This window comes from Rhinoderma darwinii, chromosome 6 (genome assembly GCF_050947455.1).
Source record: "Rhinoderma darwinii isolate aRhiDar2 chromosome 6, aRhiDar2.hap1, whole genome shotgun sequence".
Taxonomy (NCBI): Eukaryota; Metazoa; Chordata; class Amphibia; order Anura; family Rhinodermatidae; genus Rhinoderma; species Rhinoderma darwinii.
In genome coordinates, this window is record NC_134692.1 from 24,987,879 (window position 1) to 25,011,829 (window position 23,951).

General features: G+C 42.2%; 1 protein-coding gene across 3 annotated transcripts in view; it reads left to right on the forward strand.

Moving 5' to 3' along the window:
- Window positions 1-23,951, forward strand: part of TANC1 (tetratricopeptide repeat, ankyrin repeat and coiled-coil containing 1) — a 181,737-nt gene that overhangs the window by 106,918 nt on the left and 50,868 nt on the right. For all 3 annotated transcript variants that reach the window (XM_075829316.1, XM_075829314.1, XM_075829317.1), the window contains exons 5-12: window positions 793-923; window positions 2,341-2,530; window positions 10,738-10,998; window positions 18,064-18,189; window positions 18,878-19,159; window positions 20,014-20,165; window positions 20,400-20,631; window positions 22,441-22,607. In XM_075829316.1, the coding sequence (XP_075685431.1) occupies window positions 793-923; window positions 2,341-2,530; window positions 10,738-10,998; window positions 18,064-18,189; window positions 18,878-19,159; window positions 20,014-20,165; window positions 20,400-20,631; window positions 22,441-22,607 (1,541 nt within the window). The remainder of the gene's footprint in view (window positions 1-792; window positions 924-2,340; window positions 2,531-10,737; window positions 10,999-18,063; window positions 18,190-18,877; window positions 19,160-20,013; window positions 20,166-20,399; window positions 20,632-22,440; window positions 22,608-23,951) is intronic.

Here is a 23,951-nt window from a genome sequence, read left to right on the forward strand (position 1 = left end):
ACTTTTACTAGCTGGGCGTTCTGACGAGAAGTATCATCCACTTCTCTTCAGAACGCCCAGCTTCTGGCAGTGCAGACAGCGTGTTCTCGAGAGATCACGCTGTGTCGTCACTCACAGGTCCTGCATTGTGTCGGACACATCGGCACCAGAGGCTACAGTTGATTCTGCAGCAGCATCGGCGTTTGCAGGTAAGTCGATGTAGCTACTTACCTGCTGATGCCGCTGCAGAATCAACTGTAGCCTCTGGTGCCGATGTGGCCGACACGATGCAGGACCTGTGAGTGACGTCACAGATCTGCACTGCCAGAAGCTGGGCGTTCTGAAGAGAAGTGGATGATACTTCTCGTCAGAACGCCCAGCTAGTAAAAGTAGTAAAAACGCCCCGATGTACGCACATAATACACGCCCACTTGGACTTTTACTTTAAACACGCCCACTTGGACTTTTGCGAGCCTCATTTGCATAAAAACAAAAATGGTCATAACTTGGCCAAAAATGCTCGTTTTTTAAAAATAAAAACGTTACTGTAATCTACATTGCAGCGCCTATCTGCTGCAATAGCAGATAGGGGCTGCAAAATCTGGTGACAGAGCCTCTTTAAATCATGATTAAAATGCTGACTGATTCTTCTCCAATGCCAGAGTTTCTTAGGTTTCCTTATGGCTTGATATTGATGTTTATTGTCCACTAAAATTAATATGAAATTATAAATTCCCCAACTGAAGAACATTTACTATTTGAAACTACTTGAGAAGATCTCAAAGTTACTTTGTTTTTGTGTTCTACATCTAGAAGCAGCTCTGGATAAAAACTCAGGTTGTTCTCCTGCTGCTCAGGAGCTCATGACGAGACTGGGATTCCTGTTGGGTGAAGGAATTCCAAACTCTGCTCGAGTATCTATGGATGAGAGGAATGAGACTATGGTAAGCGAGCCTCTGCTCTTTTTAGGTCTAGTGACCCAAGTGTAATGAGTTGTTGTCCGACTGGACCATAGTATAAGGCTGATTGCTATTAAGCTGCATGCTGGACCACATGGTCTATTGCTGCATTTTAGTCCGCACCGGAAGATTTGTCACGAAGAGCCTTCTAAAGAAGGAGTACTCGACAGGTTAAAGTCTCCTTCTAGGCTTTGGAAATAGATGACCGGAATGAATCAACAAATATCTTTTTACAAGGAATGACATGTGATACGTCTATAAGACATGACTGAAACAAATGCAGAGATTGGAGACAGGCTAGAATTGTAAATGAACTACGGAAGGCCTTGTCGTTTTTCACAATTAATCATTTGTACGAGTCTAAGGTTTATTTAATCCAGTAGAAAGATTTGAAAAAGAAAACCGGAACCCTTACAGTAGCGTCTAGCAGGATATATCATGCAATACCTAGATATAGATAATAGGGCTTATGGGATCAAGGCTCATTCGTTTGGATGACCTTCAAATTACTTTTGAATGACACATTTTTGGAATAGACTTTGTTTGAATGAAGTTTGCGGACAGAGTGCTACCGATGCTCTGCATTGGGGAAACCCCTCACCATATATGGACAGTGATGTCGGGAGCTTCTCGACGTATATGTTTAGCGTATGCATGTGGTGGATGCTATACAATGGCATCTGTAACCCATAGGCTCCCATGTTATAAAAAAAATATATATATTCTTTTTGCAGAATCGCTCTGTTTTTTTGCTATTTCATCCAAAGGTATTCCACACATATACCAGCCCGACTGAGATCAGAAGGACACTATTTTGGACTCCGTCGGGCTAATGGAGCCCTATGAACGGGTTTATCGCAAATGTCGGGAGCTTTCCCAACATACACGATAAACGTAGGGCACAAATGCGATGTGAAGGGGGCCTAATTGTCAGGACACCCTTCTAAAAATAAGCAATTGTCCAAAGCAGACAACCCTTTTAAAGTTTTCCCCTTTAATTAAAAAGTCCCCTACAAATTTTAGGCTATTAAATTCTTTTTTTTGTGTGCGTTTGTTTAAATTTGCCATATTAACTTCCCTGATCTCAAATCACGGTTTACTTAGGCCGATATGTCATTCAGTTGTGTGCCAACCTCTGTGGGGGCCTAAATGGCAGCTGTATTGGCTCACAAACCGGTATAACAAAGAAACCGTCTACTTTTATGGGGATTTTATGAAATCGCTTCCTGCTAAAGTTGTCCGTAGGGGCCAATACACACTTCTGTAGTTGGATATGGAAAAAATTAAGACTCAAAAATAGCATAGGTGATAAATTGGTGTTAATAAAGCAATGAGACAAGTGGAGAAAACACATCTAAGTCCTGTATATACATCATGGTAATTAGTTGTTGATTTTCTGCAGTGTACAGTGACAAGTCACGGGATAAGTCCCTGCTCAACGCTGACAAACAGCACGACCTCCCCGAGCACTGCCAGTCCCTGCTCCACGCTGAACAGCTGCATCAGTAAAACTGCCCCAAACAGAACCAGTCCCAGTGGAACCATCAGCAGCCCCAGCTCCACGCTGGAGAGCAAAGACAGCGGCATCATAGGTAAGAGAACCGTGCGTCCTCCATACTATGACTTACTGGTATTTGTTTTGTTTTAATAGTGATGTTAAGTTTATATTACTACAGGCATCATAAGACATTGACTGGAAACTCTTCTGACACCGTGATTCATATATATGGAACTTTTTATATGACGACCCAATCAGATCAAATCCCTCCATAACGGCGGATGTCTCACCGGGCAGCATTGTCAGTGACTACGTCTGCACATGTGTGGCTCTGGTTTTTCCTCTAATATTACTGGATTGATCATAGTTGATTGGCTGTTTAATTACCTCCATTGACCGTTCATTGCGTTGCTGTTGACTTCACTCCAGGCCATGTTCTTCATACATAGAACATCTCTATACATACCACAACCGTTTATTTTTTAGAGAATGGGCCAGGGCTTCAAAATGACTACGATCCTTGATCTCTGAACCAACAAGTCTTGTCCGTGCAGCTACATGTACTGTATGTGTCGCATGTTTTGCAAGGTACTGTGCCCCGTTAACTCCCTGGTGGATTTGCTGGGATCTCTTGGGATATAGGACTACTTTTCTATGGTAACTTATCTTCCACAGTATTCTTTAGTCCTGTACGTTTTTATTTTATTTTAATTACTTTTATTTTAGTAGATCGGAATTTTACGGCTTTGGTGTAACGCTTTGCCGTCTGATTGTGGTTTAGACCTGCAGCTTATTATACATCTTGATATTATAATCGCTTTTTCCAAGCCTTGTCAGCGAAGGATCGTTTAAGCAGACCGGCTAGGACTATAATATAGATTCCCCTCAGTCTTTATAACTTTTTTTTTGTAGAATAAACGTAATTTTTTCAGTGTCCCAGCAGTAGAAATTTCAATAGAAAATAGGTGGTGCTACCAAAATTCAGGTGGTATTGTTTATGTGGTTCTTGGGGTTTGTGCAGCCCTTCATTGACCCCCTCAGAAAACTTCATCACAGGAGGCATAAGGCTTCTTGTCTCTCATAACTCATGAACTGTTCAGATTCCATGTGGGCTGATGGGTTTAATTCTTATAAATTGTGCTCAATCATAGCGGTTTTAATAAGCCCACACTGGGCAGGGGGTATCAGAAGTCCAATCGTATCTCTCAAACTATTATTTCCACACGTAATATGATTTTCCTTGTAACGGCATATAGCTAACATTTGTTAATAAAACCCACTTATTTTTTTTAATTCATGATTTATGGAATGTATTGGTTGGTTAACAAAACATATGACCCGCCAATGAAATGCAAATCTCTTTTTGGTTCAATCAATGGGTAAATATTTTGAAGTGAGCATTCATATGTTGGAGTTATGAAACCTGACTTCTGTGTGGAAATCTTTAAATTATATATGGTTTATCCAGAAAGACTGTAGATCTTTCATAATACATAGATTCTCCCTTTGTCCTTTACATGTTTGCTCTCTTCACCATATCGGCTCTGGAAATTGCTAATTATTAATGCAGTCTACAGATGGCATTCTTTGTGGCATATTTATATTTTCCCACCAGGCTTATGAGGTCTTTAAATGTAGGTGTTTTCAATATAGAAAAGAACATTGTCATTCTGGAGTAGCGCAGAGGCTTAAATTTACTGGTCGGTGCCGGGTTCCTGGCCAGTGGTCCGGTCGGTGCCGGGTTCCTGGCCAGTGGTCCGGTCGGTGCCGGGTTCCTGGCCAGTGGTCCGGTCGGTGCCGGGTTCCTGGCCAGTGGTCCTGTCGGTGCCGGGTTCCTGGCCAGTGGTCCGGTCGGTGCCGGGTTCCTGGCCAGTGGTCCGGTCGGTGCCGGGTTCCTGGCCAGTGGTCCGGTCGGTGCCGGGTTCCTGGCCAGTGGTCCGGTCGGTGCCGGGTTCCTGGCCAGTGGTCCGGTCGGTGCCGGGTTCCTGGCCAGTGGTCCGGTCGGTGCCGGGTTCCTGGCCAGTGGTCCGGTCGGTGCCGGGTTCCTGGCCAGTGGTCCGGTCGGTGCCGGGTTCCTGGCCAGTGGTCCGGTCGGTGCCGGGTTCCTGGCCAGTGGTCCGGTCGGTGCCGGGTTCCTGGCCAGTGGTCCGGTCGGTGCCGGGTTCCTGGCCAGTGGTCCGGTCGGTGCCGGGTTCCTGGCCAGTGGTCCGGTCGGTGCCGGGTTCCTGGCCAGTGGTCCGGTCGGTGCCGGGTTCCTGGCCAGTGGTCCGGTCGGTGCCGGGTTCCTGGCCAGTGGTCCGGTCGGTGCCGGGTTCCTGGCCAGTGGTCCGCCGTGTCGCTCGCCAGTGGTGGGATGGGTCTTTTTATTCTATATTGAATTGGTTAATGCTTGTGTATATTTTTATACTACAGTGTCTCTTTATAAATATATTATGATTTTTTATGTAAATTGGACTGGGAGTCTCAGTGGTAACAGTCTAGTTTAAAAGAGATAACTAAACTGAGATGGGCAGGTTTCCGTTTGATTTTAAAAGCCAATTATCACCTCTATATTATTTTTCTTTATCTGTAATTATTACCGGCAGAGAACATAATAAAATATGCAGAAGCAAATAACGCTCTGCCGACCCCTGAGAGCGTAACTGCGAAACATTCCTTCAGCTAGATTAATGGCTCCTGAAACAAGACCCCTCTTTTCTTCCAGGCAATTTCTTAGTGAACAGGTCCCCTACCCTTTATTATATTGTGGTGCAATAATTTGTCTGCCCCTAAAACTTATGAAACAAGGGAACAGAACATTTGCACATAAAATCCATTTGCTGGTTTTCACAAAGCGAGGCTATAGAGCACAGGGGATTATATGGCCAGACTGACTAAATTGAAGATTATGTTTGGGGATTTGGCACATGTTAGCAGTATATTAGGATTGTAAAAAAAAAAATTTAAACTGGGGAATGAAAGCCGTTCTGTGCATGTAACAGAACAGGGGCAAACATACAGTGACACATTGTGAAGATAAATTTTCAAGTACATGTTTATTTTGCAATACTGAGTTCCCGTTGCTGGTGGACGTTGATGTACAAAGCATTCGAGAAAAATAACCAATAAAAATGATGTTATAACTCAAAGTTTTGCAATGACCATGGAATTTCCCATTTCCTAAAACCAGGCAAGCTCAAGCATAGAAATATTTTCCCTAGACCGCATTCACACTTCTGTATGAACGTGCCATGTAAGGACCATATATCTCATAGTAAAGTCCGGGACAGAATTATAAGGGGGGCTAAACGGGGTAATTGCTCAAGGGCCATAACTTCCAGGTTTCTTCAATCCCAGTAGCAAGATACGGATAATTCATACCTGCAATAATACATTCGTTTTAATATGTGCAGAAGAGGTGATTCTGTATCTTTTATTAGTATTACTTAGGACTGGAGCCCATTGTTTTGCCCACACTGCTAATTAGAAGAAATCCGGTGGTCAGACATGCTTGGTTATTGCCGTATAGACATGGGGATTAGCAGCTTCCAGATACCTTTTGGCAATGCTTATCTCCTGGATGATCAAAGAATCCGATATGCTAAAATCCAACCTGCTGAACCTAGTTTCCCCCTAACAGGAGACACAAGTGTTAATGGGCCGTCCTCATACACGTTAGTTTGTAGTCAGATTCTTTCGCTGAATCTGTTGACCATTATCTAATGCTTATGGTTAGCATAAGCTATCCATGCATTATATGATACTGTGACTACGAAAAGGTCCCCCCAACAAAGTTTTCGCCCAGAGCAACCTTGATCTGGCCCTGAAAAGCAGTATCAAAATCTTGTGATTGTAAAGCAGGGAAGATCATAAAGTTTATCAGAGATACAGTGGAGGAAATAAGTATTTGATCCCTTGCTGATTTTGTAAGTTTGCCCACTGTCAAAGACATGAACAGTCTAGAATTTTTAGGCTAGGTTAATTTTACCAGTGAGAGATAGATTATATAAAAAAAAAAAAAGAAAATCACATTGTCAAAATTATATATATTTATTTGCATTGTGCACAGAGAAATAAGTATTTGATCCCCTCCCAACCATTAAGAGTTCAGCCTCCTCCAGACCAGTTACACGCTCCAAATCAACTTGGTGCCTGCATTAAAGACAGCTGTCTTACATGGTCACCTGTATAAAAGACTCCTGTCCACAGACTCAATGAATCAGTCTGACTCTAACCTCTACAACATGGGCAAGACCAAAGAGCTTTCTAAGGATGTCAGGGACAAGATCATAGACCTGCACAAGGCTGGAATGGGCTACAAAACCATAAGTAAGACGCTGGGTGAGAAGGAGACAACTGTTGGTGCAATAGTAAGAAAATGGAAGACATACAAAATGACTGTCAATCGACATCGATCTGGGGCTCCATGCAAAAGCTCACCTCGTGGGGTATCCTTGATCCTGAGGAAGGTGAGAGCTTAGCCGAAAACTACACGGGGGGGAACTTGTTAATGATCTCAAGGCAGCTGGGACCACAGTCACCAAGAAAATCATTGGTAACACATTACGCCGTAATGGATTAAAATCCTGCAGTGCCCGCAAGGTCCCCCTACTCAAGAAGGCACATGTACAGGCCCGTCTGAAGTTTGCAAATAAACATCTGGATGATTCTGAGAGTGATTGGGAGAAGGGGCTGTGGTCAGATGAGACTAAAATTGAGCTCTTTGGCATTAACTCAACTCGCCGTTTTTGGAGGAAGAGAAATGCTGCCTATGACCCAAAGAACACCGTCCCCACTGTCAAGCATGGAGGTGGAAACATTATGTTTTGGTGGTGTTTCTCTGCTAAGGGCACAGGACTACTTCACCGCATCAATGGGAGAATGGATGGAGCCATGTACCGTCAAATCCTGAGTGACAACCTCCTTCCCTCCACCAGGACATTAAAAATGGCTCGTGGCTGGGTCTTCCAGCACGACAATTACCCGAAACATACAGCCAAGGCAACAAAGGAGTGGCTCAAAAAGAAGCACATTAAGGTCATGGAGTGGCCTAGCCAGTCTCCAGACCTTAATCCCATCGAAAACTTATGGAGGGAGCTGAAGATCCGAGTTGCCAAGTGACAGCCTCGAAATCTTAATGATTTACAGATGATCTGCAAAGAGGAGTGGGCCAAAATTCCATCTAACATGTGTGCAAACCTCATCATCAACTACTAAAAATGTCTGACTGCTGTGCTTGCCAACAAGGGTTTTGCCACCAAGTATTAAGTCTTGTTTGCCAAAGGGATCAAATACTTATTTCTCTGTGCACAATGCAAATAAATATCTAATTTTGACAATGTGATTTTTTTTATTTATTTTTTATATAATCTATCTCTCACTGGTAAAATTAACCTAGCCTAAAAATTTTAGACTGTTCATGTCTTTGACAGTGGGCAAACTTACAAAATCAGCAAGGGATCAAATACTTATTTCCTTCACTGTACATAAAGTGAAATGTGAAATCTTAGGCTGGGTTCACACACACTATTTAGGGACGTAATTCTGGCATTTTAGCCCCAAATTACGTCCGAAAATGCGGCTCAAAAGCGTCGGCAAACATCTGCCCATTCATTTGAATGGGTCTTACGATGTTCTGTGCCGACCGTCATTTTTTTTACGCGCCGCTGTCAAAAGGCGGCGCGTAAAAAAGCCGCCCGTATCAAAGAAGTGCCTGTCACTTCTTCAGACGTGAATGGAGCCGTTTTCCATGGAAAAACAGCTCCAATTACGTCCGTAATGGACGCAGCGAAAGACGCCTGCACATGCCATTACGGTGCTGTTTTCTCCTGAAAACAGCACCGTAATTTCAGCCGTAACGGACGCTGCCGTGTAAACAAGGGGCATCATGGACAACCCCTGACAGAATGCGACACCATGGACGATCAGCAGATTGCCAGGGGTGACGGCAGCCGGACACAGGGCAAACAGCTGATTTTGCCGGGGGAAGACGCCGTCAGCCAGACATTTCCCCAACAGCAGCCACTGCATGGGGAAATGTAGTATTATATGGCGACTATACAGATGATTGACCATCCTACAAGTCCTATAGATGGACTTCAAGTCTGCCAAAATTGGAGCAGCTTGCACAGTGCGGAGCCGTGTGCAGGACACTGTATGGCAGCACACGTATTTAGTACAATTTGGTGGTACGGTCTCATGCACCTCTATGGGTGACTTATTACAGCTCTGTACAACTGTAAAATATTTGCAGACCTTTTGATGTCATTTGCTCTGTGTAAAGCTAAAGATTTATTTCCTTGTGACTTTGGTTTGTGAAGCCATAACTTTAATAGGTTATAAGACCAGTTATCTTCTCTTGCTTGATGTCTTTCTACTACAACAAGGGCCCTAAAATCAGAGTTCCTAGCATGTACTTACTAAGATGTAAATCCACATCTATTTCATCCAGAGGACTAGGCAGACAAGGAGGTCCTTGTTTGAGAGAGAACGCTCCTCTTCAGTCTCATAGTCCGAGGTTTGTTGTCTGTAGTCCAAATAGCTTTAACCCTAGTCCTTTCTATAAACGCATGCCAAGCTTCAGCCCTATTCCTAGCCATGCTATTATACAATGAGTCTGATGAGACATATTTATCAGGAACCGGACACTGTATTTGCGCTGAAATAAATATTAATCTATATTGCGTGATGACGATGGTACACAGTTTACTGTAAAAGAGTGTAGAGGCGCAGAATTCCAAAGGATTTCCAGCTTGTATACAGGTCACCGTGCTCTGTGTAATGAAGTACAGTAAGTGTGGGGGAGCATGGTCCCATTTGGACTTAACAAAAACTAGTGGAAAGGGAGAGGGGATGTCGTTGTCCAGTCAGAGCTTTAATTGCTTATTGGAAAATAGTTTAACTCTGGTTGCTACAGGCATCACACACTTTTGGAATTCCTCATTTGACATGTTGGAAATGGCTCATGTGACACACGTTTCCACTTAGAATTGTAATGATTATGCTTTTTACAGCCTACAGGTGGCGCCGCTGTTACTCTTTTTTTTGGGTAGAATTATCAGGGTGAGGTTTTTGTACTTCAGCCATTTATAGTCTATTTACAGACTATGCCATAGGAGAACGGGGGTTCCCTGAAGCCAGTTTTAAAGCCAAGTCAACCAGCGGCGCCTGCATATTAGGGTTGGCTTCCTCTCGCCAATGATTTACTGAAACCGTATAGGATCCCTTCATATCAGGGTAACTGCATAACGTTAAATCATAGTAGAACTGGTCAGTGCAATGGCATCCTGTCAATGCCAGTTGCATATAGTCAAGAGTTGAGTTCTGCCCCCGACTACTTAGACTATTGACGTAAGGCTGCAGGGAAGTGTCACGTCAGCTGTCCCAGCTCTGCTGAATGGTTGAGAGGGGGGAGAGACCTATGGGATAAGGCCCCATAATGGCACTTAAAAATATTTTTTTTTTTAGCTCATCTTAGAGTTAAGTTTTAAGCAGGGAAAATGGAAAAATTCTTGCCAACAGTACAGATGTAGCCATCTTTATCTTGACTCTTAACGCAGTAAATACACCGTGGCAAGGAACTTTTTCTTTGACTCTTACAATGATTTTTCAATGGCTTTTGGTGCATGATCTCACACTGCAGCAAGTTATCAGACGAGATAAACTTGGCTACATCTGTATGTTATCAAATTTAGTTGCCACCTTGGACTGTATGATATTAGAGATTATAATATGCTTCTCGGTTTTATAATGCGCACGAATAGAAATTCTATATTGTGCGTGTATATTATACTAGACACGGTGAATGCTCATTGCCCACATAGTCTTGCTCCATAAGGATCACTATGACAAAGTGCTAAAAATGAAGGAAGATTTGCACCATTCAGATCAGAGAGAAGTTTGAAGATGAGCGAGTCATCTGGGAATAAACAACTGTATAGATTCTATACTTATTGCGTTAGCCTGAAGGTTTTACTGACAATCCCTCTTGTATCGTGAGTGTGCGTGTACAGCCACAGCCTTCATTTTATTTATTTACATTCCTGTGATGGGAGACCGGTCGTATCGCTGTGGAGGAGTGAGATCTGAATGAGTTTCTGGAGAGTGTTTCTGTTTAGTAGTAGTTATATATCTGTAACGATTTCATCAGCCTTGGATTATAGGTATTATAGGCGCTGCAACCCTGAGCGAAACCTATTTACATCCAATGTCTTGCCGCAGACACTTGAGTGTAGTTTTTCCCACTGAACATTGGATACGGTCTTGATAATGGAACAAGTTTTTTTCTTTGCTCAAACTTTTCCACTTGCCCTTCTATTTCAGCGACAATCACAAGTTCATCGGAGAACGATGACCGCAGCGGTTCCAGCCTGGAATGGAGCAAAGATGGCAGCATGCGGACAGGAGGCCATCCAGGGATAATTCATGAGCGGAGAACAGATAATTGCTCGCCAGTAGTGGAGGAGGAAACCTGTGGTGCAATAGAAAATTTGCCAAAAACGGACTCTTCTACCGTGGAAGGCCCAGTCTCCTACATGCAGAATTGCAGCTCTTTAGTAATGCAACGACCAAACTCCGTGGCAGGTAAAAACAAAGACTTTTTTTTTTTTTTTGGAGTTGTCCAAAGTTTGGGTGATCTTATTAAAGGCCTTATGATCCTAGGAATTGTGTTTCTTCAAAATCTCCTGTTTGCGTCTTCAGACTTTTTATTAGAAATTTCATGATTTCTGTGATTGTATCCATCCACGTCTTGGTCTTTCGGTCACGTTTCTCTGTAAATCGGTCTTTGTTATTAGCTTTATTGTTTTCATTTAATTATCGACTTCTGATTGACACGTTAAATCTAATGGGGTTGTCCAGGATTACAATAAGTTGTTTTTTTTTCTTCTTTTTTCCAGAAATCGCGCCACACTTGTTAATAGGTTGTGTCCGGTATTGCAGCTCAGTCTCACTTTCTTGAATAGTGTGATCTGTAATTACAAAAACAGCCCACAGACAATAGTGGTGAATGGGAAAAAAAATATTTATTCTCATTCAAGTCCATATTATCAATGGAGTTATGGCCGCTTATGCCCCCTGAGTTCTTATTTCACGGCAAACTATTGTAGTTTGGTTGAATTATCAGAAAACCATTTTTATTTAAGTGTAACTCCAAATGTTAGAATATTGGAGATATGATCTACAACATATAACCCATAGACTGGCACCCTATTGCAACAGGACAGTAAGCAAAGGCAAAAGGTATATAAGGGATAATATGGTATAAAAAAACCCCCACAAGAATTAAGACCCATTTATAATATAACTCTATATCAATAAAAACGAATATTGTTGCAGGTAAAGAAAATCTTTCCTCCTTTCTGCGTGCAGTTATTGCCTATAGATACGTTTTATTTTTCTGTAGGCTTTTCCATATTTTGATTTTATTTTAGGGTTGTGATAACAAATGTTTATTACGTGTCCTATTTATCTGTGGATAATATGATATTCGAGGGGTTTTGTCCCAAAACAGCGCCACTCTGGTCCATGGGTTGTCTGGTATTGCAGATCGGCCCTATTCACGTTAATGGGGCCGAGCTGCAATATCAGACATGTCAATGCACAAGAGTAGAGCTGCTTTTGTTTTTTGTTTTTTTTTCTCCACAAAACTTTTAAGATGATTTGTTGATTGACCTCTTTTGTGGACCTCTATATTGTGCTCTATGATATTTTCTCTTTTAAAATCTAGTCGGCTCTTTAATACATGGAATATTCAGCATCTATAGCTTATCTTGTGATGCAATTTAGTAGAATAGATCCGCAGGGCCAAACTGACTCTTCTTTCGAGCACCAGCTCCTTATTAGGCCCCTTCACATAGGGTTGAGGCCATGCACTCCCTCGTATGTGCTTTTTTTTTAGTTTTTTTTTTATCAAAACGAGAATCTGCTCTCGACACGAGAGAAATGGGAACATTTAATATTTTAGGGAATGTTTCCCCCCTCTGCCGAGATCCGATCCACATTTTAACCGGAAAAAGATGTACATGAGAGCGGATCTCTTGAACGTATGTAAAAGGGGCAGGGCGCATGATCACTTTACTCTGTCTGTGCGCCACTAAAATAGGGAATAGGCGACCAGAAGAAGGGCCTACTTTGCCCTTTAGGAGTTAAATTGTAAATTTACCCCCTTTAAAAAAAATAATTTAAAACCTAAAAATGTTTCCGTATTGTCAGTTGTCACATTTCTACTTTATACTTTAATTTAAAAAATAAATGAACGCACAGATTCAGTCCACCAGACGGCTTATGAATTGTGCCCAGAATGAATCTTCATTTAGTAGCTTGATTTTTATCTCCGCTTTTCCCGGAACAATAATTGAAGCTTCTTCAGGTTGATATGAGATAATGTATTCCACAAGGAATTGGCATTTCACGCTGTCTGCATTCTGAAATCTAATGACAGGAGGGGTTGAGGGAGGTGATTGAGTAGCGGAATTTGTTGTATTGCCCAGTTTTTAATTTTGACACTGTTACGCGGTCGCTAGAAGTGCACATTTTGAATGTACTAATTGTCCTGCATTCCTCCAGGATGAGCCAGCATTACTGGGATTCAGTGTCTCTCCGGGGAGGGGATGATGGGAACTGAGTAGGTGTGTGTCGGCCTATGTTTGTTTTCTCTCCCTAACTTATTAAACAGTAAATCTTGTCACTCCCGTACTGGACTTCTGGGCGGCTCGTAGAAAGAGGAGAGATGATTGAGGTGTTCAGGTTCTGGAATAATGGAGATAGGAAGTGGTGACTTCCTCTTTAGTGTTGATTCATGTGTCAACAGATTTAGTTGTTAGGCCTGATAAGCGTTAAAAAACCCAAAACAAAGCTTGATAAGCTGTATCTACATTAGGCTGTGGTCACCTATACATGTTTTTCCATTAAAAATCCCAGTCCTATGTTGTTGCATTTTTCATCCATTAACATTAGTGGGGGTAACATAACTGCTAGCAAGAATTTGTTTGCTGGTTTCATGTCATACTGCATTGCAGTGCATGGAGCACAATTGAAAAAAATAGAAAAAATAAACACGGGTTCGCTCACCACGTTTCCACTGCGTTAGTCCATTCGTTTGTCAAGACCACGGTATGAATGGCAAAGGTGCTCTGAGATATCCCAAAAGAAATCCTGAGTCGACAGCAGGTATACAAGGCAATGAAAAAAGAAAAATGGTGTATCCAGCACTCTTGTGAAAAAAAAAAGGTTTTATTTGGTCATTTTAAAAACAGAACAATTAAAATAATCCCGTGACCACGCTTATGCGTTTCAAACCTCTAATGTTCTTAATCATAGCACAATGATGAGATATAACTAAATCGCCATAGGAAGTATTGACCTTTTTTTTCAGCAGTTAGTAGTGGTACTGTACTACCTTGATGTACCACCTTGATGTACTGCACTTTATACTGTTTTATTATTGCATTCAATATATAACTAGTATGCAGTAAGCGCCTTCTAGAGGCAGCCAAAATAATATTTCGGTAAAAGATTTGGAGCGCTGTATAAAAAATTTAAAAAAAGCTCCAACCACTATAAAAATATATTAAGACATTAATATGCTAAAATTTTTGAATAAAGGTGGACATTTACTTTAAGTGAGCTTATTTAGCATTGTCTGGCAGCTTGTCGGGTGTGAAGACTACATCTCCAAGAACTCAAATCACCAGTGCAAGTATATATACATTAATGTGTGTATATGTATGTGATTTACGTTTAAATTCAAAACTTTATGGTCTAAAATTGACTGGGTCCAAATGCCATACATGACCATGGATATTTTGAGGTTTTTTTTATTGGACATTAAAAACACTTTTTATATGTACCATTCTGGTCCCTCAAGTGTTTGATCTAGTGAAATAGTTTTGTTTTATGTTAATACCTGACCCTAGAGCTATGTTTTATATGGCAATGGTTGTGTGATGTGTGTATGTGGTATAAATACGTTGCTTTTGATACACCCTATAAGCACCTGTTCATTTCAAAGCAGCCCGGCAATGTATAAGAATGTCATGCATGCAGCGTTGCTTCACATAGATAAGATAAGGCAATTTTTTCTACAGATGTAGGTGATTAAAACTGTTTTTAAGATGACATTAATCTTATTTAAATTCTACCCTTAGGCCATACGAGTCCTGGGAAAGTTTAATGTCGGAGAGCATGTGCTCAAAGCAGTCATTTCTGGCTAATCCCTCATAACTTTGCTGAATATGTAGCAATATTGTTGTTGTTTTTTTTACTTTTTAGGTTTGGCCTTTTAGGGAAGTTTTAAAGATTGAGGTTGAATTTTTTTTTTCTTTTTTGTCCTCCCACAATTGACAATTCATGGTTGTTCTGAATTCACCTAACACAATATATAATTTGGTCGTTGTTGGTTTTATTGCACCTTACATAGACCATCACTGACCTCTTTGTATTCTGGTTGACTGGGAGGTATTGATCATTGTCTCAAGGGTAGTGACTGGCACTTCTAAAACCAATTCTGCTGGTGTCTGCTATATTATTGGAGTCATTAAGTGTTATCTGAAGACTGTATTTTCTAGGTCTGAAATGACCTTGCAGTCAACAAAAGTTAGGCCTCATGCACACGACCGTGTTTTTGCGTCCGCAATTCCCCCGCAAATCCACGGGAGAATTGCGGACCCATTCTTTTCTATGGGGCCGTGCACACGACCGTAGTTTTTGCGGTCCGTGCACGGCCCGGGAACCCGGACCGCAGAAAGTACGGACATGTCCTATTATGGTCCGGAGTTGCGGTCCGGGCTCATTGAAAACAATGGCCCGGCCATGTGCATGTGCGGGCGGCTTGCGGCTGACAGTCCGCTGACAGTCCGCAGCCGGCCGACACGAAAATCACGGGCGTGCACACGGCTACGGTCGGGCTACGGTCGTGTGCATGAGGCCTTAGGTTGAGGAACTTGAATTCTACGTTGTTTTGGACATTCCTATTGTAACGTGACACTTGCGGTGGATCGCATTTGCTAGGTGATATCCTAGGCAGACTGTATCCGTAGGATGCAGATATGGTTTCTTTGTTTGACCATGTGGTTCACCTGTCAATATTTACTTATCTGGTTGGCTGACCAGATCTGGTGTCAATGTAATGGGAATCTGTAATCCAGCAAAAATGTGACACATATTTATTCCCCCCCCCCCCCCCTTCTCCGCTGGGCTGCCATACTTCAGATATCCTTTTACAGTCCGTTTTATGAAAAAAAGTTAACAGTGGCTGGTTGACACCTTACCATGCAATATTAAAATCTGAGCAATCCGGGTCGACAACTGAGAGCAAATAAAGTGGTTGGCATCTGTTCGGTCTCCACTCCTTACAGCTGGCCGTACACATTGGATAAAAGTTGGCCGACTGTCCTTTATAAATGCAACGCATACGATTTGTTTGCGATGGCCGGTGGCAGGCTGCTGAAAATGTGATTGGCCAGGTTGGAAACTATGGCATAATCGTCCGTATTTGGCCAATAATTTGCCACTATGCGCCAGGTATTCAGTCTAAAATTGACTCGCTGATCGGCCAGCTTAGTCTCCACAGTTGCTGGTGAGATCGTTCTTTGTTCTCTTCTTACATAACTGAAATATAGCAAAGTTTTGCTACCAACGTCATGAGGACAAATAGGTGATTAGTGGTCCTAAATGCCGAAAATATTTACAAACCGCACTCCTACGTAGAGTGGAGCAGAGAGTTGTTCCAGTTGGTTCCTATTGTGCCTTTCTTGCTGGATAGACCTTTTGTTGAAAGAACGTAGAGATTCATTGCTTACATTTTTAGAGTAACCTTACTGTAATCCCGGCAGGCGGAGTGGGGGAATGTTCAGCAAGACTGGGGCACATCAAAACATTCATCCCTTGAATTAAACAGAACACATGATACATACTTTTATGGACATATGTTTGCTTTTGTGAACAGCGACCAAGATCACAGGGTAGTTGAGGTCGATGTCAACTTGATAAATATCTGTGGATCGTGCACAGTTCAAACAGACGTAAAGCCACCTAGTTAATACAATAATAAACAGTGCACTTTCTTTAGAAGGAGGATGGAAATAACACCACTTATGACATGCTGGCCATGAGAACAGTGGATAAGTGATGAAAGATAATGCGTGAAGACCACCCACCCTCACAGTAAAGTGGGTGGTGAGAAGGAATAGCGAGGAATAGAATTGCAGGGTATGCTGGATTTAGACGGTCTAAAATGGCTTTAAATATCTTTCCGTTTTCTGCTCCCAAAATCATGGTTTTGGTTAGAGTTGGTTGACTATAATACAATAGCATAATATTATACTATTATGTTTTTTTTGTTTTTTTTTACATATACTGTCATAAAGTCAAATCCACATTAATGTATAGTGAAGGTAATAATGTGGTCAGGCCTATGATAAAAATGTGTTATTGTCAGTAATAATGAACTAAAGTACATAATTGTGTGAGAGGGATGGATGTTATGAATGTGAGGTCAACATTTAAAACTGCTACACAGATATCCCGTGGGTAACCTAACAAAACTTTAGGTGGATTATTGGGTAGAGATACTTTGGATTCACACATGTATTATTTGATACCGTTTTTTTTTAAACCAAACCAGGAGTGGATACAAAAGAGGAGGTGTATTTCCTTTACAGATATCCTTCCTTTTGGATCCACTCCTGGATTTGGCTAAAAAAAACCTATTCAAAGTCTGAATGTGAATTCAGCCTTAAAGGGAGTCTGTCACCAGAACCTCATTTTGAACGAACAGTATGCTAATATAGTTCATGCTAACCTGATTTTAAATGGGTTTTCCTTTTTCCCCAGGGTGCCTGCTTTGCATTAAAAACACTTTTACGAAGTTTATGCAAATTGGCATTTCGGTGCAACGATGGCGTCTCCATTGCACCAACATGCTAGCGCCTCATTGCCCTGTCCCTCCCTGCTGGATGTGATTGACGTTCACGCCTGTCCCCGTAGTGTAGTGAACGCGGTGCGTGGTCCTGCATCTTAGTTGGCGCATGCGCAGTGTAAACAATATGTCCGCCGTTGTAATCAGCACTACTGCCCATGCGCTGATGTTCAAAACTAAAACAAAGTTCTGGTGACGGAACATCCGATTTTTCTTTTTTATGGGCCCCATATTATGATCCCACATGATACCACGTCTGCATGCTGTGACCAATAGCCCAACAATTGTGCCGGTAAATTGTGCTCTGCAATATCCTGCCGCCATTGGCCACTACAAGCGAGCCGTGCTTTAATCCCACCTGGATTTGTATGTAGCCACAGCCTAAAACTAGCTGATCTGGTCTGTACTGGTTTTCCCTTTCGTTTCCAGTCATTGGGCTCCAGTTTACTAATATGTAATAATTATTTTAGTTGTATTCATTTTTACTCATTTTGTTTTTTTTATTTGATTGTTATATTGCATCTTTCCAGGGTCTTTAGGCCTTGTTCACTCATTGCGGTTCTGTCTTATTTATTTTGCAGTCCTGCAGCTGTTTTCATAAAAAAGCGCAATGGTTTTTAGCAAACCACAGTAATACTGCAACACAACCACAACCTGTAACACCGCCTTAACGCTTGAAATGTCCATACTGATTGTATCATGGTAGGGATTTTTTCTTTTTTTTCTTCCAGCTACAAGTTCCACAAAATTGGAAGACTTGAGTTATTTGGATGTTCAGAGAAATGCACCACTGAGGACATCGATTCGAATGCCCTGGCATAACACAGCAGGGACCCGTGTACAGCAGGAAATCAAAGGTCGGTTTTATTAGCAGTCCACACTATTAATGCACCTTCTATGTGTATGTCAGATACGTAGTTTGGATCTGTATATAAGTAGTCATTCAGAAGTTTAAATCTTTAGACGTATGTCGGCCGAACCCACCAATTTTGGCTGGACTGACCGATCATCTAATGTCTAAGGCGGCATCGTGACTCACCCCAGATGGCAGATGTCGGCGGAGAGAAGGATCAAGCTGTTGAGTTTAGTTCGAGCTGAGCATGCATGTGTATGGGAGACTGCATGGACAGATGACAGCTTATCCTAATAAAGTTCCATCGATGGGTGGTGGCATGGAAATACTGCAATGACTGTATCTTGAGTTGAATTTTATTGCAAAAATATTCTGCTTCATCCTTCCATCCATTTAGAGGGGTTCCTTGTTGGGAAAGAAACTTCACTTGGCAGATGAAACTAGGTTAGTTTTCACACATCAGGCCTTTCTTGCACTTGACTGCTCTTGGCAGTCTCAGAATAAATTGGCGATATGTACTGGTGCCCCTGTAGTCCGCAGTTTCATTTACTGGAGTTTGATCATATTGCCTAATTTTAATTTAACCTTTAACTGCCCAACTTTGCATTTACATGTTGATTTTTCCGGTCTTGTATTCGGCGAGTGAGGGGTTACCATTTCCTCCTCTATGATTATTTTTATCCTTTTTGCAGCTCGCTTTGTCCCTTACAAGCCACAGGACATTCTGCTGAAGCCGCTGTTGTTTGAGGTGCCAAGTATAACAACAGACTCAGTGTTTATTGGAAGGGGCTGGCTCTTTCAGGAGATAGAGGAAAAGCTGAGTTGTTCAGAGCTGCCGGAGAACCGTGGAGTCGTGATTGCTGGCAGTGTTGGATTTGGAAAGACGGCAATCATTTCTAAGTTGGTGGCACTCAGCTGTCATGGAACTCGAATGAGGCAGATTGCCTCAAATAGCCCTTGTACATCTCCCAAAGGTTCGTTAACTGCAATATAGACCAGTTCTCTTTAAAAAAAAAAATTTAAAAAAAAAGACATCCTTGAGGGTGTTTTTGTCCTCTTCCACCCTCCAGAGTCGATCCAGTCTAGGACAAACTCATTACTTAAGCAGCAAGAACGGAAGTGGCCCGAAATGTGTACTTAACGCCTATACATAGTGGAACCATCTATTTCTTGGTTGAAGATGGAGGCTATTAAATATATTGACTGGGCTGTATTCACCCATAAAATGGCTCACTATTGTTTCTGCAAATGCTAAATTGATTGTTGACCCGGTATATGTTGATATTACCCAGTTCCAGACATACCCTTGACCCATATACAAAAAAGTTGTTGCACTCGGCATCTTTTCATCTCGACTAGAGCTGCTGTCCACGGTTAATCTTGAGGCACCAGGCTTTGCTGTGGAGGCACCTGCTTCTGCCAGGAAAATCTCATACTGTAAATAAATGAATTCTCTCCATGGAAACAACATTAAGTTGCCAAAAGACAAGTTAGACTTTCTCCATTTTGGGATCGTTTCCTTGGCATAACTGTTTGCTCAACCTCCAGGCCATTTATTTTAGATTATTTAATAGCCTCAGTCCTTCCTGCCAGATCCGTACGAAAAAGTCCTGTATGTTTTCCTTTTATAAAGCATGTTGATTTATTAACTGCCCATCCTATATATCATACAAAGTTCTGTTTCTGCCAGTTAATGATTTCACATGGTGTTGGATGGGGGTCGGCCAAGATGTGATATATTTACGTAATGGTTGAGCCCCACGTTTTGCCCCCTTTTTCTGTGTCTTGGCTAAGAACTTCTATTCCTCCTTTATCCTTGTCTGGATAGGTAATGACCATGTCCCTGAGATTCCCTTGTCTCAGACATCTCCGCTGGGCCTTAGTATGTGTGGTGCAAACACTATGAAAACTCTGGGCTCTCGTGGAAGTCCAGAGCACCAAAAAATGATGGATGATTCCCTTAAACATCTGGCTTCAAAGGTATCGCCATTTCTTATTTCATAAGGTTATTCACGTGTTCCAAAAAATAATTACATACATCTCATCTATCGATTTTGGCTATGTCCATAGGGACTTCCATCCATATCTAGAAGACTTTTTAAAATGGTAAATTAGAGCACTACTCTATGGCCCCTTTATCATGGACTGCTGTTTTTAAAGCTCATTATAACATCTTGTTCCTCCATCCTTCTCTATCATGTTTCGTGTCCACAGGTCGTTGCTTATCATTACTGTCAGGCTGACAACACGTACACTTGCCTCGTGCCCGAGTTTGTGCACAGTGTGGCGGCTCTGCTTTGCCGCTCACATCAACTCACCGCTTACAGGGATCTTCTCATCAGAGAACCTCACTTGCAGAGCATGCTTAGTCTGCGGTCTTGTGTACAGGACCCTTTGACTGCCTTTAGAAGAGGAATCCTGGATCCAATGGCAAACATTCGTCGAGGTAGGTGGCATAGTGAAGTGAAAATTCATCCATAATGTAAAAATATAATTATTAGATTGTATATCAGCTGGCAAGAGTTGGTCGAAATTTCTTTGAGATTAACATAATACTTCCCTTAATATAAAGAGGGGAAATTTTCACAGCTCATTCACCGCATACAAGATTAGGCAATTGGAGGGGGAGTAGATATGAGCGGTGCAGAGGTAGCAGTCGCATCTGCGCCCTAGTGCCAGAAGAGGCCCAAAGGCCCTTCTGCCACATATTAAGACGTAAGTTTTATATACCGTCGAATCACATTATCATGACCACCAGCTAATATCCAGACTAACTGCCGTGTGCAGCACGGACAGCAGATAGACGGGTGGGGAGTGACTCAATAAGGTGCTGGTAGGTTGTCTCCAGTATCTGGAGCCTCGCTGACTGCATTGTATCCCACATTTGCTAGAGGGTGTGTGGGGGAGGATCCATAGAGTGAACAAGACGATCAAGGTGGTCCCACAGATGCCCAATTGGTTTCAAGCCTGGCAAATTAGAAGGCCTTGGAAGTCTTGGTCGTGCTCTTCCAACCACTGTCGGACATTTCTAGCCGTGTGACATGTCTTATTGTCTTGCTGGAAGATTCCATCTGCCTCAGGGAAGACAAAGAGCAAAACAGCATGTATGGGTGGACGTGATCTGCAACGATGGATTCATACACAAATCGGTTCAGAGCCTTCCACATGGATAAGTGGGCCCAGAGAATGCCATGAAAAAATTCCCCAGACCATAACGCTGCTGCCACCAGTTTGTGTTTTTCCAGCAATTGTTGCAGGGTGTTTGTTCTCGGATGTTTCTCGCCTGACACACCAACGTCCATCCGTTCGATGAAGCGGAAAACGTGACTCATCGAAGAAGGCAACCCTTTTACAATCATCGGTGGTCCAAATCAGATACTGTGGTGCAAATTGAAGCCTTTTTTTCCTGATGCACATTTGTTACATAGGAGCCGTGACATCCGTCTGCTTCGGAGCCCCATTCGCTGAACTGTTTTAGACACACGTCTGGTAGCCCCATGGTTGATTTTCACGGTGAGTTGCTCCACTGTAGCGTGTCGTTCAGCCCTCGCGCACCTTCGTAGCCGACGTTCAGCTCTCACATCAATGACACGTGGTGCTACGCAGTTTCCATGTCGGTTATTTCCAATAGTGCCATTTGTCCACTTAGGATACTCTTACACCACAGAACGCGAACCGTTCACAAACTGCGCTATTTGAGATATACGGCCACCCTTGGCCCGAAAGCCAATAATCATCCTTTTTTGCAACTCTGATAAATCACCCTTTTACCCATGGCAACAACGAGCGATATGTGTTCAGCCAGCCTATCGCACACCTTATATACCCACCAAGCCAGCCCACGACACATCACTTCCTTCATGGGCTACGCGCTGCCGACGTCGAAAGTAGGAGATGGTCATAATAATGTGACTCGTCTGTGTATATGACACATGGTAGTTGGGGGGGCTTTCTACAGATTTGGCATTGGGGCCCAGGAGCGCCAATTTACTCCTCTGTCCATAGACAGGCAAAAGTCGCTTGTCTACAGACCCCCGTGACCTATCTCTGCGTCCACGTCTGCTCCTAAAATCAGTGTTTCTTGCCAAATTTGTCATAAATTGATCTTTAGGAGTGCTGATAGATCTGCACTTATGGATCACATCTGTAAAACATATATTACATTTGTCCTCCTATCCCCCCCAATATTCTGGCAGGACCCCTTATTTAGAAAATAAATGATGGATCTGGATAATTTATCCTATTTACTCTACAGAGCGGAAGATTCCTGAGGAAGAATTCATTATCTTGGTTGATGGTTTAAATGAAGCTGAATTTCACAAGCCCGATTATGGCGACACCATTGCTTCTTTTATAAGTAAAATAATTCTGTCATTTCCATCCTGGTTGAAGATTATTATGACCGTGCGATCTAATTTTCAGGTAATGCAATGTTCATTTTTGTGTTAACTTTTTTTTTTTTCATTTGCTTACATGTACAGGAGGTTGGCAGCAGATCACCTTTTGAAAGTTGTCTGACGGCTTCCTACGTTTTCTTACATTTTATGAGGCATAGTTGTAGCAGAGCTGAATTTACCATTTTAGGCTTCAGCTCGGCGATCAGCTGATCGCAGCAGTTCTGACTTTAGAAACCCTCCACAAGCAGCTGCTATTAACAAGGTAGCTTAGGCTGATCATACATTGACTGTAATATTACATGGACAGGCCGGGTCTTTCACAGTTAGAGCCGTTGTCTGCAGTGGCTCTCTTCCCTGTCCATTACAATGAGTTATACCAAACGACCAACTCAGCGGAGTTATATACAGATGTAGCAGAGCTATTATTGACCTTGAAAAATGTTGCCTTGTCTTGCATCTGTTTCTTTAACTATATTCCTACTAATACCCGTATTCCTTGTGAAAAAGGTCATTAGGAGGTTATTTGTTTATGGGGCAACACCACAAACCGTAACATGTCAGAGCTTGCTGATGTAGATAAAAGTTTGTCCTGCTAAACCAGAAAAGTGAAATTAGATCAGCCCTAAATTATATTAATCTGACTGTCAAAGGAAGATTTTATTCAGCAGTACCTACAAGTTAGATCATTCATCTTGGGGATATCAGTCTGAAATGAAATCTCAAACTTATTCATAGCAAAAGCTAATTTCTGCCCACTGATTGCCACTTTAGAGACTGTTTAGTGGGTGCAAACGTAACAATCATATAATTTGTAGCATTTTATAGACCCCCCCCACCTCCTCCTATATCCTACTTTTTTCTAACTTACCAAATTTATGTTACCAGGATCAGATTTCACAGGGTTTGTTTGTAGTCTGTTACCATGGAGACACGCACAAAGCTGTAAGGCACCATGGGCACGGCTGGATGCGGAAAGCCGTCCGCATTCTCGAAACATGCTCCCATTATAAAGTATGGGAGCACGGTCCGTAAAATAAAAAAATAGGACGTACTATTTTTTTCGGAAAGTTTCTACGGCACGGACACCTTCCCGTAAGTATACAGGATGGTGTCCCTCGGCCATAGAAATGAATGGGTCCGTAATTATGGGTGATTTTATGGCTGTGTGCATTGGGCCTAAGATTTTTGATTAATAGTTGGTTCATGTAACCAGCTTCACTGCATTGGAACAATTGTTTGCAAAGGTTGACTTTGCCTTTAAAGGGGTATTCCCAACTTGGATATTAATGACCTGCTTACGCTTGCTTGACTGTTTCTGTAACTCTAATGGAAAGAAAATGCAGCCAATAATCCACTCTCCGCTTGGAAG